The sequence below is a fragment of the Bos javanicus genome, chromosome 15 (genome assembly GCF_032452875.1).
Source record: "Bos javanicus breed banteng chromosome 15, ARS-OSU_banteng_1.0, whole genome shotgun sequence".
In the NCBI taxonomy this organism is placed as follows: Eukaryota; Metazoa; Chordata; class Mammalia; order Artiodactyla; family Bovidae; genus Bos; species Bos javanicus.
In genome coordinates, this window is record NC_083882.1 from 52415221 (window position 1) to 52429860 (window position 14640).

The 14640-nt window shown below is 55.3% G+C and overlaps 1 protein-coding gene across 5 annotated transcripts in view; it reads right to left on the bottom strand.

The window, feature by feature from the left end:
- Positions 1-14640, bottom strand: part of PDE2A (phosphodiesterase 2A) — a 96825-nt gene that overhangs the window by 66363 nt on the left and 15822 nt on the right. For all 5 annotated transcript variants that reach the window (XM_061380750.1, XM_061380751.1, XM_061380753.1 and 2 more), the window contains exon 2: positions 2329-2401. In XM_061380750.1, coding sequence (XP_061236734.1) covers positions 2329-2401 — 73 coding nt within the window. The remainder of the gene's footprint in view (positions 1-2328; positions 2402-14640) is intronic.

Below are 14640 nucleotides of genomic sequence, written 5' to 3' on the forward strand. Positions count from 1 at the left end.
ACAAAGGTTCCCGGCCCTCGACATCACCCGCCGCCCGCCTGTCCAGCGCCTGCTCGACCGGAAACCCAAGACAAAGGCCCTGGTGAAAGCGAGGAGGATGAAGGGCAAAGGGTAGAGGCAGCCTGGCTTGGGCATCTCTGGGGACCTACCTAACTGGGAGGAAAGCAAGGACAGGATGGCAGTCAAGCCCTCCTCACACACACACATTTTGGGGACACCTGCTGTATTCTGCACACTTGAACATCACACACCTCGTTCTTCACCCCAAACACTTTATACACACACTCCCTCATCCCCTGCAGCACCCTCCACAGGCCTCCGCACTGCCTCACCCCCACACATACCCTTGCTCTCTGGACACCCTTCATACATAAACAGCTCACAGGGAGAAAAGATCACATAATCCACATCACACGGAAAAGTCATCCAGCTCACACACCCACGCTTCACACCACACTCACACTCAACCTCCCACACACACCTCTCACACCCTATACTCACCTCTCCAAGCACACACACATCCAATTAAATTCAATACACACGCACTACCAGACACAGACACACCTGCATAAATAATGTGCACACCTAATGTCACATCAAAATATCACATGTTTATGGGCACACACAGCTCCTTAGCACAGACAGTCGGGCCTGCCCACTGCCTCCTCCCCATACACACTTGTGTGTGCACATACACACATACACTTAGTCAACAAGTCTTTGCCTTGGACCCCTGGGCCCTGGCCACTGCACTCTTTCCTACCCAGAGCTGTACCAACAGCCATCACATAGACATATGACACTCAAACACCAACACATATGTCCCCATATATTTCCTGACCAACTCCAGGATGTAACTTGGTGACTCGAAGCCAGTCACCTTGGCTGCAAATACACTCACACATTCAGTGACCCTCTCCCCACCCCCTTCAAGTAAGACATCCAGTAAAACCTTTCACTGGGGCCCAGCAGTGGCTTTTCCTGGTTACATACAACAGTTTATAACATATATATACACACAGTCCCCTGTGTAAGCCCCTACAACTACTCCACCCCATGAAGACAGACAGGTACCATGTGGACATAAGTTCCCCACACACGCAACAGTCATAGGAACGGCTACCACTCCACACTCACAACTCAGCCTCCCCAGCTGCACGTGCCATGCAATGCCATATACTCATCGTTCCTCATGTGAACCCCAGTGCCCTACTGCATGATCCCCACCCGCCTTAAATCCCTGGGCACCGCCCAAGGGCTGCGTGCTCCATGTTTAGCCCCTTCTACCAGCACCCACACCACGACAACATGGGTAGGGGTGGAGGCTCCGGGGACACTGGCCTGGCATTCTGAGCCAGTCCCCTCACCACCCAAAATCAGAGGCTGACATAAGGGGAAGGATGACCACATGGAAAGGCCCTAGAACAAAGATAGAAACCTGGAGAAATTGGAGGAGTGAGGGGCAGACCAAGAGAGGTGGGCACATGGGCAAGAGAGACCAAACAGGAGAGAAACAGAGGGGCAGAGAGAGACAGGATGCCCAGAAAGACTCGGAGAAGCCAGAAAAAAAAACAGAGAATAAATTGGAGCCAACATACCCAGAGAGAAACAAGAGGAGAGGGTGAGACAAGCCAGAAAAGACTAAGATCTCTTACACAGGAGGGAGGAGGGAAAGCAGGAACAGAGTGGGAGGGGGATCCTGCAGAGAAGGAGAGAGAAACCAAGATGGAAAGGGCATTTAGACTCAGGGGTGGGGTCCCGTGTGAGGACTGAGTCCAGATGTTTGAGTGGGAACCTGGATGGGGGCATAGATAAGGCTGTGGAGTAGGGGCTCAGGGGCATGAGGTGAGGTTCCAGCTCTGAGGTGGGGTCCTGGCTGAGAGTTGGGGTTCAGGTGTTCTGGGTGTATCTGGAATCTGAAAATGTACTGGGGGCCCAGAGGTTTGGGCAGGGGTCCTCTACTATTACGGGAGTCGGAGGGTTCCAGGCTCCGGCAGAATTCTTGGGTGTACCAGGGGGTCCCACTGTGGATTGGGAGTTCTGTGCTTGGGGTGGAGTCCCAGATCTGAAACAGGTTCAGAGTCTGGCATGAGGTTTTGAACTGTGAGCTGGGCATTCAAGGTCTCTGGGTATGGGCTGCAGTCCCAGCACAGAAGTGGGACTCACAACTGGGGCGGAGGGGTGGGGGTGGGGGTTTCATCACCCTAGGAGGGTTGAGGAGCAGGGTGGACCATGGGGCCGGCGACAGCACGCTCAGCGGAGGACCCGGCCGGGCGCTCACCCAGCACCCGGTTCCCCTCGTGCCCAGAGCGGGCCCCCGCTCCCTACCTGCAGGCTGTCGGCGCATGGCTGCGGCGGCGGCGGCGGCTCGTCCGGCTTGAGGAAGACCTGCTGGCCCCGCCTGAAGAATTGGACAACAGCGATGAGGATGTGGTGCAGCACCAGAACCATGCTCGCAGCCGCCCGCCCGCCCGCCGGCCCGGCCGCTGCGCCTCGGTCGGCGCGTCCGCGACAGCTTCGCCGGGTCCGCGCTAGTGTCCGCCCCGGCCCCGCCCCGAACCGCCCACTTCCCGCCCCTCGACCGCCGGGCCCCGCCCCGAACCGCCCACGTCCCCGCCCCTCGACCGCCCGGGCCCCGCCCACATCCGCGCATCCGTGGACAGCACCTCTCAGCTTGTCCGATCTTTGGACACCCATCAGAGTCCCCCACCAGCTGTCACTTCCCTTATCTCTCCGCTCTCAAGATTCTTCCAGCTGGTCCGCTACTGGGATCCCCCGCCAGGTAGCCGGCTTACCGCCTTCGCTCCCTTCTCCTGCTCCTCCGCCACTCCTTTCACTATCTCTCAGGGGTCGCCTCTTTGAGGCCCTCTCCTGTATGATCACATCCTCTCCCCCACCACTTACTTATAAAGTCCTGGAGTCGGGCCACAGCCCCAAGGCAGAGAGACCAGTGCAGTGAGGGAGTGGAGGGCGGTCCGCAAGGGGAGATAGAAGTGAAGGGACCACTGGCACGACACACGGAATCCTGGGCTTGCTCTTCTTCCAGGAAAAAGAGTGGAATGAGGGAAAATTTTAGAGGTCGCTCAGAGTCGGACAGGCTCTGAGAACAGTAGCAAATCTGGGAGGGAGACACGTGCGCACCGACACGCGAGCGCACAAATAGGCGCATCATTTCTGAATCGAGGGTAGGGGCACTGGGCCCCCAGCACTGGTCAGGTAGGTCTGCGTGGGAGTCCCCGCAAGCCGGAGAGGATGCAGGCCCCAGGGCCACACAGTCCACGGTTCCGCGGTGGGACTTGCGAGCTCGGAGCGCAGTTCTCTGCAGAGCGGCCTCTGCTCAGGCGCCTGCGGCAGCCGTGACGCTCCTGCGCCCTCTGCTGTCCCATCGCGGCGGCGCGGCCCGGCCCGATTTGCCATCTGCGCGGGGTGTGGGGGGGTTTCGAGGGGGAAGGGGTCACCTGGGCCAACTCCCTGCCTGGACCCACCCCATTCCTAACCTCCGCTTGGCACGAGGACGGCTGAGGCGGTGGGACGTGTCTGGACTGGAGGGTGCTCTTGGGTCTCTTTTCGCCTTTGCCAGCTAGCTGCTTACTGCATGACCTTGGTCAGATCCCCTCCCCGGTTGGTTTCTGGGCTTCAGTTTTCCCATCTCTTTCACAAGACTGCCAGGAAAATCAACCCCACAATGGTGGGAAGGCAGCCAGAGTCCCCTGACAGCCCTCGCTGTGGTCTGACCTGAATCCTTCCCACTGCACTGCAGTTCCCTCTTTCTGCAACTCTCCCCTCATCCCCCATCCCCCCTGGCCCCTCTTGGAGGGTGACTCAGTGAACCCCCAGCTTTCAAGTTCCCCACCTTACTGGGCTGATTCATCTGGGTCCTTTCTCCCTGGGGAGTGATTTCCTCAAGGTTGAGTCACTGAACCTAGTCCTGGACACAGTCCAGGCACCAGGCACACAGGCTGGGCAGAGCCCCGGCTGTGCCACCAGCTCAGGGGGAGACAAGAGTTCTCCCACCTCTATTTCTGTGGTCCAGCTGTGGACATGCCTCTTTCCCTGCTCACACACCTTCAGTGACTCCCTGCTGGCAGCACAGTAAAGCCCAAACCCTCAGTATGACATGGCAGACCCTCTATAACTTAGAGCCAACTTGTTTCGGCTTTGACCCCCTCACCACCATTCCTTAAATTTATACTGCCTTCTCTATTCAGCTGGGTGACTGACTCATTCTCACTTTCGGGCCTTCACTCAACCACCCCAACCCTAATGCCCTCTGGGCCTGCTTAACTTTCAGGGGCCAGTCGGATGCCACCTCCTCCAGTAGGCCTTCCCTGGATGCTACCTTAGTCCTCTGGGTCCCCCTTCTTGCATCTTTACTAGGAGTCATGTCTAGGGGCACAGGGAGGGATGGGAAACTCCTTTGTCACCAAGTAATCCAAGCCAAGTCAGTGTTTGTTACTGCATCTTCAGACTGGGGGCAACTTGTCCTACTTATTAATGCTGTAGAAAATATTACACGGGCTAAGACGTGCAAAGGTTCTGACCAAAAAGGGAAGGCCTCCATTCTCTTTTTTTGGCCTCAGCTTCTTACTCTGTTAAGAGGGTAACCAATGTAAGGGCTATTATAAGGACTGAGTCTGAAACCAGTACACAAATCTCTTGGTAAATCCTGAGCATCTATTATCAACTCAATCCTGGGCTCCAGACAGTGCAGGTAGGACAAGGTATCCAGGAGACATCTGTTACAGCCGCAGGCCAGAGCTATTTGTTCTTCAGGAGAGGATATCTCAGACTCCAGAGTCAAGGGCCAACCCTGGCCTGGCACAGCCAGCACCTCTTGGGCTTTAAGATTTGCTGAGCACTCACTCTGAGCCTCATAGTTTGTCTTCTCAACAGTACTAGAAGGCAGGACCCATTATTAGTCATATTTAACAGATAAGGAAAACTGAGGCACAGAGAGACTAAGTAATTTGCCCACAGTCACAGAGTTAATAAGTAGCAGAGCCAAAAGTCAAACCTAGGCCATCTGGCTCCAATCTGTGCTTTATATTCATGCTGTCTCTTAAGGAATGGCATGAGAGAAAATCTAATTTTCCCAGCTCTCCTGTTGTCCCCAAGAATGCAGTCAGGGTCCTGTACTCCCAGGCCCTGAGCCCTGTGCCCACCTCTGCCATGAGGAAGCTCAGTTTTAGGGGTGCCTAACCCAGACCCACAGCCACCTCTTTTCATCTCTCTACCTTACAGGTCACACTAAGCTATCCAGGGGCCCAGCTACTTCAGACTGGGCATTTTAGGACAAGGTTTCTCAGCTGAGAGCCTGTCAGTCTGAGTACTGGGCCTCTCAACCTCGAGCCCTGTCCAAGAACCAGCCCGTCTCTGTTCCTAATAATGACCCCTCTCTGGACACAGTACTTACAAAGCACTTCCTCCCCCGGATCTGAAGAGCAGACTTTCCTACTTGCCATCTCTCCATTTCAGGGTGTGATGCCAGCAGACCCTCAATAGACCCCAAATCTGCTCCCATCCCCCATGACCATGTGTCCGGCTCCCAGGAGCCCATCTGTACACCTGACATGCATCTATCCTCTGGTTGCTGAGTGTGGTCAGACTCCTGGAAGCCCCAGGTTCAAGCTGAGCCCTGTCCAAAGTGCTGGGTGACCTCAGGCAGGGTTCTGGCCCTGTGAAGTTTGGCCTGGTTCTGAGGACTCGGGCATTCAGGTGGAGAAAGGCAGTGTTCAGAGAGGCCTAGCCAGCAGAAGGCAGCTCTCTGGGGCAGGCAAGCCTGCCTGGTCATGCTAGGCCCGAGGACTGTGAGCAAGGGCCAGATCCCAACATGGGGGCTTCTCAGGAGGCAGTGTGTGAGGCTCAGTCTCTTTATGACTGGAGGTGGAGCCCATGGACTTAAAGGGAGCTCCACCCCAAGGGCCCTGCCAGGGGACAATCCGAGAGGCATCTTGGAGGAACAGACATCCCTGCTGGTTGTGCATCCGGCTACAGCCTGCCCTCAGTGCTTCAGCCCAGAGAGGGCATACCCTGGTGAGCCACCCTTGGTTAGCCCTGGTGTGTGCACACAATGCGTGTGTGCACACAATGCGTGCGTGCACACAGGCTTTGAGCATGATGTGGGTGAGGGCAGAAGAGGCAGAGTACAGGTTTGTAACTTTGTATCTGTAAGGATGTGCAGTGCTTCTGTAGTAGAGCCCAACTTGTGTATGTGTATAGAGATGTGTGTCTACAGAGATATGCATATATGTGTGTGCAGACAGGTATGTGTGCACAGGTATGATTGTGTATGAACACATGCAAGTATACATGTACAGTTGTGTGTGTGCCCAAGTGTCCATATATGGCCCATAGATGCATTCATGTATAAATGTATGTGCAAATGTGTGAGTCTGTGTGTACTCAAAGTCACAGTTAACAGAGGTGCTGCTCATGTCTACTAGCCCAGGTCAGCTGTGAGTGTCCACAGGCACTGGCCCCAGATGTGGGGGTGACCCTTACAGAGAAAGGATCTGGCCACAGGCAGGTGCTGGGGACAATGTGGATCTGGGTTCAGAGTGGGCAGGGCCGGCTCCCAGAGCCCCCACAGCAGCTCTGAGTGGGAAAGAACACAGGCTGAGTGAACTCAGGCTCAAGGGACAAGGGGTTGGGGGGGTGGTCAACCACAGGTCTCATCCATCCCCATGTTACTTGCATACACATTTGTCTTCTCTGCAGCAGATGGCCAGCTCCATGACCTTAGAGGGGGAAGGATTCTAGTCTAGACTAGAGCCGGGAGGATTCTAGTCTAGACTAGTCCAGGACCTGCCAACTCACATATGGGCTGAGGTCCAGGGGACTCGGGCCTTGGCACACCTTGGTATCTGCCCCCTATTTTCTACAAACCCCAAGAGTCTTCTGCCACACAAAGCTATCACAGGAGACACACAATCATCTATACAATTTACTATCTTTTTATAGATACGCATACACACTCCCATCACTCCTACACACACACACACACTCCTATATACAGACTCATCCCTTTACACATGCTCACATGGCTCTGGCACATGGAACACTAATGGGCACAGCTGCCCTAGTGCCTCCTTTGGGGGCCACTGTGTCGTCTTCTCACCGATGTCCATATCTGCTGGAGTGATCTTTTCGTCCCTCAAGTCTGACTCTCCACAGCCACATGGCTCCCCATTGCCCCAACTGGATAAAGTTGGAGTTCTGGTCCTGGCCTTCGGCCTTCATCCTCCTTAACCCCGCCTCCAAACCATCCTCTCATTCTCCACCCACACTGTCTCCTGGCCACACCCCTCACCACTCACCACTCCTCCAACCAGCACCTCTGTACTTTTGCCAGGCACTATGCTGTCAGCTCCAGGGGACAGGGCTCACTTTCTGTTTTGCTCATTGCTGTGGCTCCACATCTAGAACAAGGCTTGACCCAGAGGAATTGCTCAAAAAGACATCTGTGGACTGCAGGAAATCAGTGGTAGAAACTTCCACCCAAACTGATCTGCCACTTTTGAAGGACTTGCCCATCTCTATTTGTTTCCTTAAGTGCCTCTCCCACCAGACCCGAAAGAGACTGGGGTCTAATTCAGCTCCACGTGTCTGTGTCCATGTCTGTTTCTGGCACAGGGCCAGGCACACAGAGCAGGAGCAGGGGATGGGGGCAGATGGTGACCTCACCTTAACGAAGCACAGGGATGTCTAGAAGGGGTGGTCCCCTGGGCCAGTCATACAAAGCCCACCTTTCCCCACTTAAGCTCCTTTCTGAAGTTACCCTGAGGCAATCCAGAGGCTGGCAATCCAGCCTCTGCTTGCATGCTCCCAGGGGCGGGGAGCTCGCTTTCCTGGCAGCAGACTCCTACCCATGTGGGATGGCTCTGCCTGACGCTGACTCCTCCCACAGCACCATCCCATCAAACCCTGATCATCCTGAGCCATGATTCCCATGGAAACTGGGAAGGAAGACGAGCAAAAGAAAACCAGATTCCAGCTTTCTCAACAGCTCCACCAGCCTTTCCAGCTTTGGGCAGAGGTGGGAAAAGGAGCTTGTTCCTCTGAGACTACCCCAGGCTACTATAGGCAGGTGGGTTCAGGGTGCTTAGGCTCCCCCAACCCAAATCACTATCCCCAGGAGCCTGGGACAGTGCACAGAGAGTGCAGTGCTGAGAATCACTACTATAGACTCCACTGGGCACTATCCCCCGACTGAGTCCACTCTTTCTCTCATCCCCCAAGCTCCCACATACCCCATTTCTTCCCCTCACAGGTGCCTCCTGTCCTCTAGGCTGCAGGGCCCCAAGGAGCTGCCATAACTCCAACCCTAGGATGTCCCATGGGATGCTTCCTCCTGAGACCTGTTGGGCAGGCTGGGTGGATGAAGGCAAGCAGGTCCTCGGCCAAGGGTGGCTTCCAGAGACCCACCCAGCACCACCTGGACAGCTGCAGCACATGAGCTGCCCAACTTTCCTTCACCAGCTATTCCTGAGCCGGCCCTTCTCCAGAGGTGCCTTGGGCTGCAGTTGGTCACGGACCCCAGTGCCCCATGCACGTGGGCACACACACACACACACACACACACACACCAGGACTGCTCAGAGCTGAGCCCATGAGGGGTGCCAAGGCACAAGAAATTCTAAGCAACAGGGACCCAAAGCCCCATGCTCTGAAAACTCTCTGCCTGTTCAGACACAGTCATAGAGGGAGACCCAGTTTGCGTCTTCCAGGTTCCAAGAACTCCCAGAGCTTTGTGATCTAAGAAAATCAGAGTTTCCATTGTAAATCCCTTTATTAGAAAAATCTGTGCTTTTTACAGCCTATGAATGTGAGAGCCTGGAGCCCTGAAAATGTCGGAGCCCAAGATCCTAACACTCTATTATCCTAACTGCCTATAACACCGAGACTCTAGGACTCCAGCTCCAGGGTTTCTACAGCCCTCAGAGCTTGCTGGTCTGTGGGCTGCATCTCATGTTTCTGTGAATACTGGTGAGGAGAGGGCCCCTGTGAGCCCCCACACTTGCCTTCCAGCCTCCACCTTTTGTTCACACCACTATCCATGCCTAAAGTTCCATCGCCCTCATCTCTGCTAATTAAATCTGAGACAACTTTGAAGGGGCAGGAACGACAATGCTGTCAGGGACTACCTACTAAGTGCCAGGCCCACACATCTTATTTAATCATCATTATATTATTAGTCCAACTTTACAGTTGATAAAACCGCAGTCCCAGGACAGGAGGTCATTTGTCTAAAGTCACACAGCTAGAAATAGTAGAACAGTGACCCAAACCCAGCCCCTTGCAAACGCATGCCTCTGAGAAGAGCCCAGAGGGGAGAGGGCTCCCTCTTTGACTTCAGGACCACACTGGAGCAGGTCCTCTCACCCCAGTGGCTCCCCAAGTTCCAGAAGGCAGAGACTGTGGTCTCCTCTTCTCGCCTCTTCAAGCTGGAGGCAGCCCAGAGATGGCCACGTTTCCTGTCCTGATTGATCGAAAGGAGCTGGATCCGCCAAGACTCCATGTGGGACCGGCAGACATGGCATTTTGTTTCTAGGCACCCGTCGCTATGGAAGCCAGGTGCTGCCAGCCCAAGGCCTAGCAACGAGGCCCTGAGTGGTGCAGGGCGGAGGGCAATTGTCAGGGGCCTCGAAGGCAACCAGCAAGAGAGAGAGGGAGGGTGGACCACTCCGCTTTCCAGGCTGGAGGGCTGTACCCGCTGCTCTGGCTGGGCTTGCGAGGGGAGGAAGGGAGGCAGAGAAGACAGGACCAGGCAGGTCCTAAGAGACAGAGACCCAGAGACAAAGCCAAAGAAAGACTTACAGAGACAGACTAAGGGGGATCAGAGACAGCAAAAGACAGAGACACCGTCAGAGAGAGGGAGATTCAGGAAAGCGGAGGAAGACAAGAGCTGAGACTCAGAGACCACTGAGTCACGCAAGTGGTAGAGAGGAACAGACTCTCAGACAAGCCCAACTCCTGCGGTGGGGAAAGGGTGTGCCAGGGAGCAGGAGGCAGCCACAGGGGAATGACAGAGATGGATGGAAGTGCGAAAGAAGGAGATAAGCCCAAGGCAGGAGGCAATACAGAGACATAATAAAGGAAGAGAGGACTAGGAATGGAGAAGCAGGTTGGGGGGTGGGGGGCAACGGGCCTGGGGGCAGAGCAGACAGTGGCAGGGGTGGTATGGGGACAAAAGGTGCCGGGACCACAGGAGTCCTAGGCAGGCCCCAGTCCCGAGCCCCTCCTCCTCTACAGGCCTGCCCATCTGTGGCATGGAGGTCACCAGCCTTGTACCACCACCTCACCACCCAGCCTCTCCCCCAGAACACAGAATCATCCAGGTACACACCCTCAGAAGAGAGGCTGGTCAGAGAGGTTCCGTATCTCTCTTACCCCACTCCCCAGGACAGGTCTTGCCCAAGCTCGTACAGTAAGGCAGTGTCCAGAACAGTAGGAAGTCAGGCCCTGGGAATCCCAGTCCTGAGCCCGGTGCCAACACCCATCGGAGTCAGACCGGGCCTTGGTGACCCATGGAGTCACCGTCAGTACAGAGAGGTCCACTGTCCTCCCACTCTTCTCCCCACAGTGAGAGAGAAGATGACGGAGCCTGTGATGCGATCCCCTGCCTACTTCTTCCTCAACAACAGGCTCTGAGTCAGGACAGTGGGGACCCAAGGTGGAGCGGATGGCGTCCAGGGTAGAGATGGACCACAGCTGTCACTCTTGGGGCTGTGAACAGGGAAGGCAGGCTCTGGGGAACCCAGGGGGCACGGCCCTTTGTGGGCAGGGAAATGGCAGGCACTGGACACATGACATCTCATTTAATCCTCTTGGGGACTTGCCACAGATGAGAAGACAGAGGCCCTCAGAGAGGACTGCCACAGAGAAGACAGGTGGAAAGTGACTTGCCCTAACCAGCACCAGCCAGCAGGTGCCTGAACCAGGACTTGAACCCAGGTCTCTTGGGGACCAGTGCAAGTTGGAGGGCCTGTTGGAGGTCCCTCTGCCAGAATGGAAGCAGATCCAGGAAGGAGGCAACACAGACCTGTTCAGGGGCCCTTCCCAGTAGGAGGGTGGGGAAAGTTCCCAGCCACTCCTCCCAGCACCAGCTGTTCCCCTCCCCGTGTCAGAAAGATGATAATTCTTGGCTAGACTCTGACACTTGTCAGGTACTAATCTCTCTCCCTCTTTCTTTTTCAGAGCTAAATCGTTCCTGCCATTGTTAACACTGTCAGTGGCACCCAACAGTCCCTCTGGGAGCTCAGGTGCCCTCAGAGGCACCCCATCCACCCCCATCAGCCTCACTCTCTGCAGACTCCTGAGGGAGGAACCAGCAAAGACTAAGCTCCTATTGCATGCCCTGGTGGTACGAAGCACTTTACATTCATTATCTTATTAAATTGGCCACAAAGGTCTATGAAGGCTCACTCCCACCCCCTGCAACTCCTGGCCCCTGGCCTCCCTGCCTGACCTCTCCTCACCTTGAAGCAGCAACCCTAGGATCAGCCTCTGGAGCACAGTAATCCCACAGGAGTGGGTGCACATAGGTGTCTGGGAACAGGTAGCTTGATTCCCAGCTGCAGTGTCCATGGTGGGGGGCAGCGGGAAGAGCAGGGGGAAGGTGTAGGGTCGGCAAAGTAGGGGGAAGGGGGCAGGCAGGGGACCTATGCCAGCCTCACTCCACATACAGACCCCCAGCATGTGGAACCTGGGCTGCATCCCAGATGATCGACCCATGGCGCCACACTCCCCTGGGCCCAGGTTCCTGGAAGGCAGTGCTGCAGGGGTAATCAATCGATTGACTGCCTCTCAGCCTCCTCTTCCTACTGCCTGGAGGCTGCCTCCTCCATGCAGCCTCCATGGCTGATCAGTGTCACTGTCAGGGTGAGAGTCTGGGGGCAGCCTGGGGGACAATAAGTAGTGACCCCTCATCTCTTCCTCAGCCCAGCACTCTCTCTACTCCTTAGGAACCAGGTCCAGGGAGACAGACGGGGCAGGGGTCCACACGGAGGCTGGTGTTTGTGCATGCATGTGTGCATGTGCTCATGTGTGTGTGTGCACTTGTGTGCATGCGTAAGTCAGTAGAACAGAGAAGTGGCAAATACAAAAGTGAGCCAATATGACCTGAGTTCAAATTCCAGTTCCTCCATCTTCTGGATATGTGACTCTGTGCAAGTTACTTAACCTCTCTGAGCCTCAGTTTCCTTATCTGTACATTGGGGTTATCAACAGTAATCAACTAGCTGAATGAGATCATACTTGCAGAGCTCTGGCACAATGGTTGGCATGCAGTAATTTTTTTGATACATGAAAGCTTTTAATACTGTTTTTGTGAGCAAGTGTTTGTGCTCACATGTGTGTATGCACATGTATGCATGTATAAGTTCCCTTGGAAGTTCTCGTGGGGATTTCTGGCCCTCTAGCAACGGGGTGTAAACAGCTTCCTGACCCCTGACTCCCCTGGAGTAGGGCCTGCAGCCACACTTTCAGCTTGGCCTTAGAGAAGGGGGACCTGCTGAACCCAAAAAAACCCACCTGCGCTGGGTGAGGTTTTTTGGAGAGATGGATGGCTTGGCGAACCACAGGCAGGACTGGTGATTAGGAGGCTAACAGCCCAGCACCCGGAAAGGAATGGAAGGGAGGCTGAGATGTGGGGCCATCCATCAAAGCTGGCAGGCCCAGCAAGGCTGCACAGCGGGATGAAGAGAAGCAAGGGACAGCTTTGGGTGGGGGAAGTGTGGACAAGCTAAGGGCCAGGCAGTCAGGCCCAGTCTGGTTCTGACCTGTTACTGAGTGAGTCACTGTTACCTTGGGACCTCAGTGTCTTCATCAGAACAATGGAGCTAAATGTCTCCTCTCAGCCTAGATGAGTTCCAGCCTCAGCAGACGCCAGGACCAGGAAGAACCCTTAGGGGAGAATGAGGGGCTCAGAGAGGCCTTTACCTCTTATATCAGTGCCCAACTCAGTCGAAGATCCCTGAAGGTGTAAAGTAAGGGGACGTGGCACTGTGTGGGGCTGGAAGCCCAGAGACCCAAGCTTGATTCAATTTCTAATTTCTTGCTGACCTTAGCCAAGCCCCTGAATTCCTCCAGGGCCTTACCTGGATGCCCTCCCCCACTACCCTCCCACTCACACCCAATCCTTCCAAGGCAGGAAGGGCCATAAGCACAACCCATGCCTATGCAAATTGCCTTATATCTGAGGGCAAAGTCACCCACGGGCCTCCCCATCCAGTGGAGGTAGTGGTTACCTGGGAAAATTCACATCAGCAAGTCTGGGGCAAGAAGCCCTAGCTGGGGTCTAGTGGACCCTAGCAGAGCCCATAGTCTCAGGCTGTCCCTGAGGACCTCATTGAACTGAATGCAGTCACTTTCCCTCTCTGGGCCTCAGTTTTCCCATCCCTAAAATGGGAGGAACAAGCACCAACAACAACATTCTTCGGGGCTCCTCTTCCCCTGTGAGACAAACTGCAAACTCCTCACTGCATCCACTCCTTCCCAATCCTTCCCCAGGCTCCGTTCCTCCTGTGCTCCCTACGGCCGACCCCACACTTACGCTGTTCTGGACTTTCATCAATCCCTCATCCCTCTTTATGTTTCACCTATGGATTTACACCTCATGGTTTAACCAGTTCACCTCTGGACCTGTCTCTCTCTCCTCTTTGTTCCTGAGTGGTGTGACTTGCAGAATGGGAACTAAGGGTCCTGAGTGAAAGCACTGAGTCCTAACCATTGCCAGGGACTGCCAGGGAATTCCCTGGACCTCTGTCTCTCCATTGGAAAAATCCCCTCCTCAATCAACAGGGCTGGAAGAGTTATCACCCCCTCTGCAAAGCCATTTGCACAGACCCTGGCAGGGCTAAGCCAGGACCACCCCCTCCACAGAGCCACCAGCGGCCAACACACCTTCTCTGGAGCCTAGACCAGGAAGTGTCTATGTCCCCATCTCACTCTGAGCTCCCACGGGTGAGGGTCAGGCTGGGCCTCATTCCCCAACTGAAGGGTGTGTGTGAAGGTGGTGGGCAGCTCAGGACCTTGGACAGAGAAGGGTCTTAGGGATATGGAAGGAAGCAACGAGGGAGGGAGGAATGAAAAGAAAGAGATGAGGAAGGAAGGAGAGAGAAACAGCTGTCTCCAAGGTCCCTGTGGAGCTAACAATCTGAATGAACTCCAGTCCTCTCCAGATGGAGCCCCCGTGTCTGGTCCTGCCCCGCCCTCTCTCCCCTTTGGCCCCTGTCACACACACACACACCAGTCCCAAGGCCCAGAGTCAAAGGGGTCTCTGGCCTCTGCCACTGCACTCTGACTGGAGGCTAAGGACATGCCTGGTCGTCATAGTGATGCTGAGATGCTGTCATCACTAATTCATCGCCTGAGCCCTGGAAGGCCAGCGAGGTGTGAAGAGAGCTGGTCAGAACTGATCAGAGTGGTCACTGGGGGCAGGAGCCCTGGGGCTCTGGGCCTGGAGGAGGGTCATCGGTGACCTTCTCTCAGCTTCCCAATGCTCCGGTAGGAAAAAAGAGGGCAGACCTTTCCCCGGGCTGTCCTTTGCACCTACTGTGTGTCTATCTCAGCCCAGCCTCAGAGGTGGGGGTCAGTGGAGGCCGGAAGAGGAAGTTCCCACACTGGGGCCTGTGAGCAGAT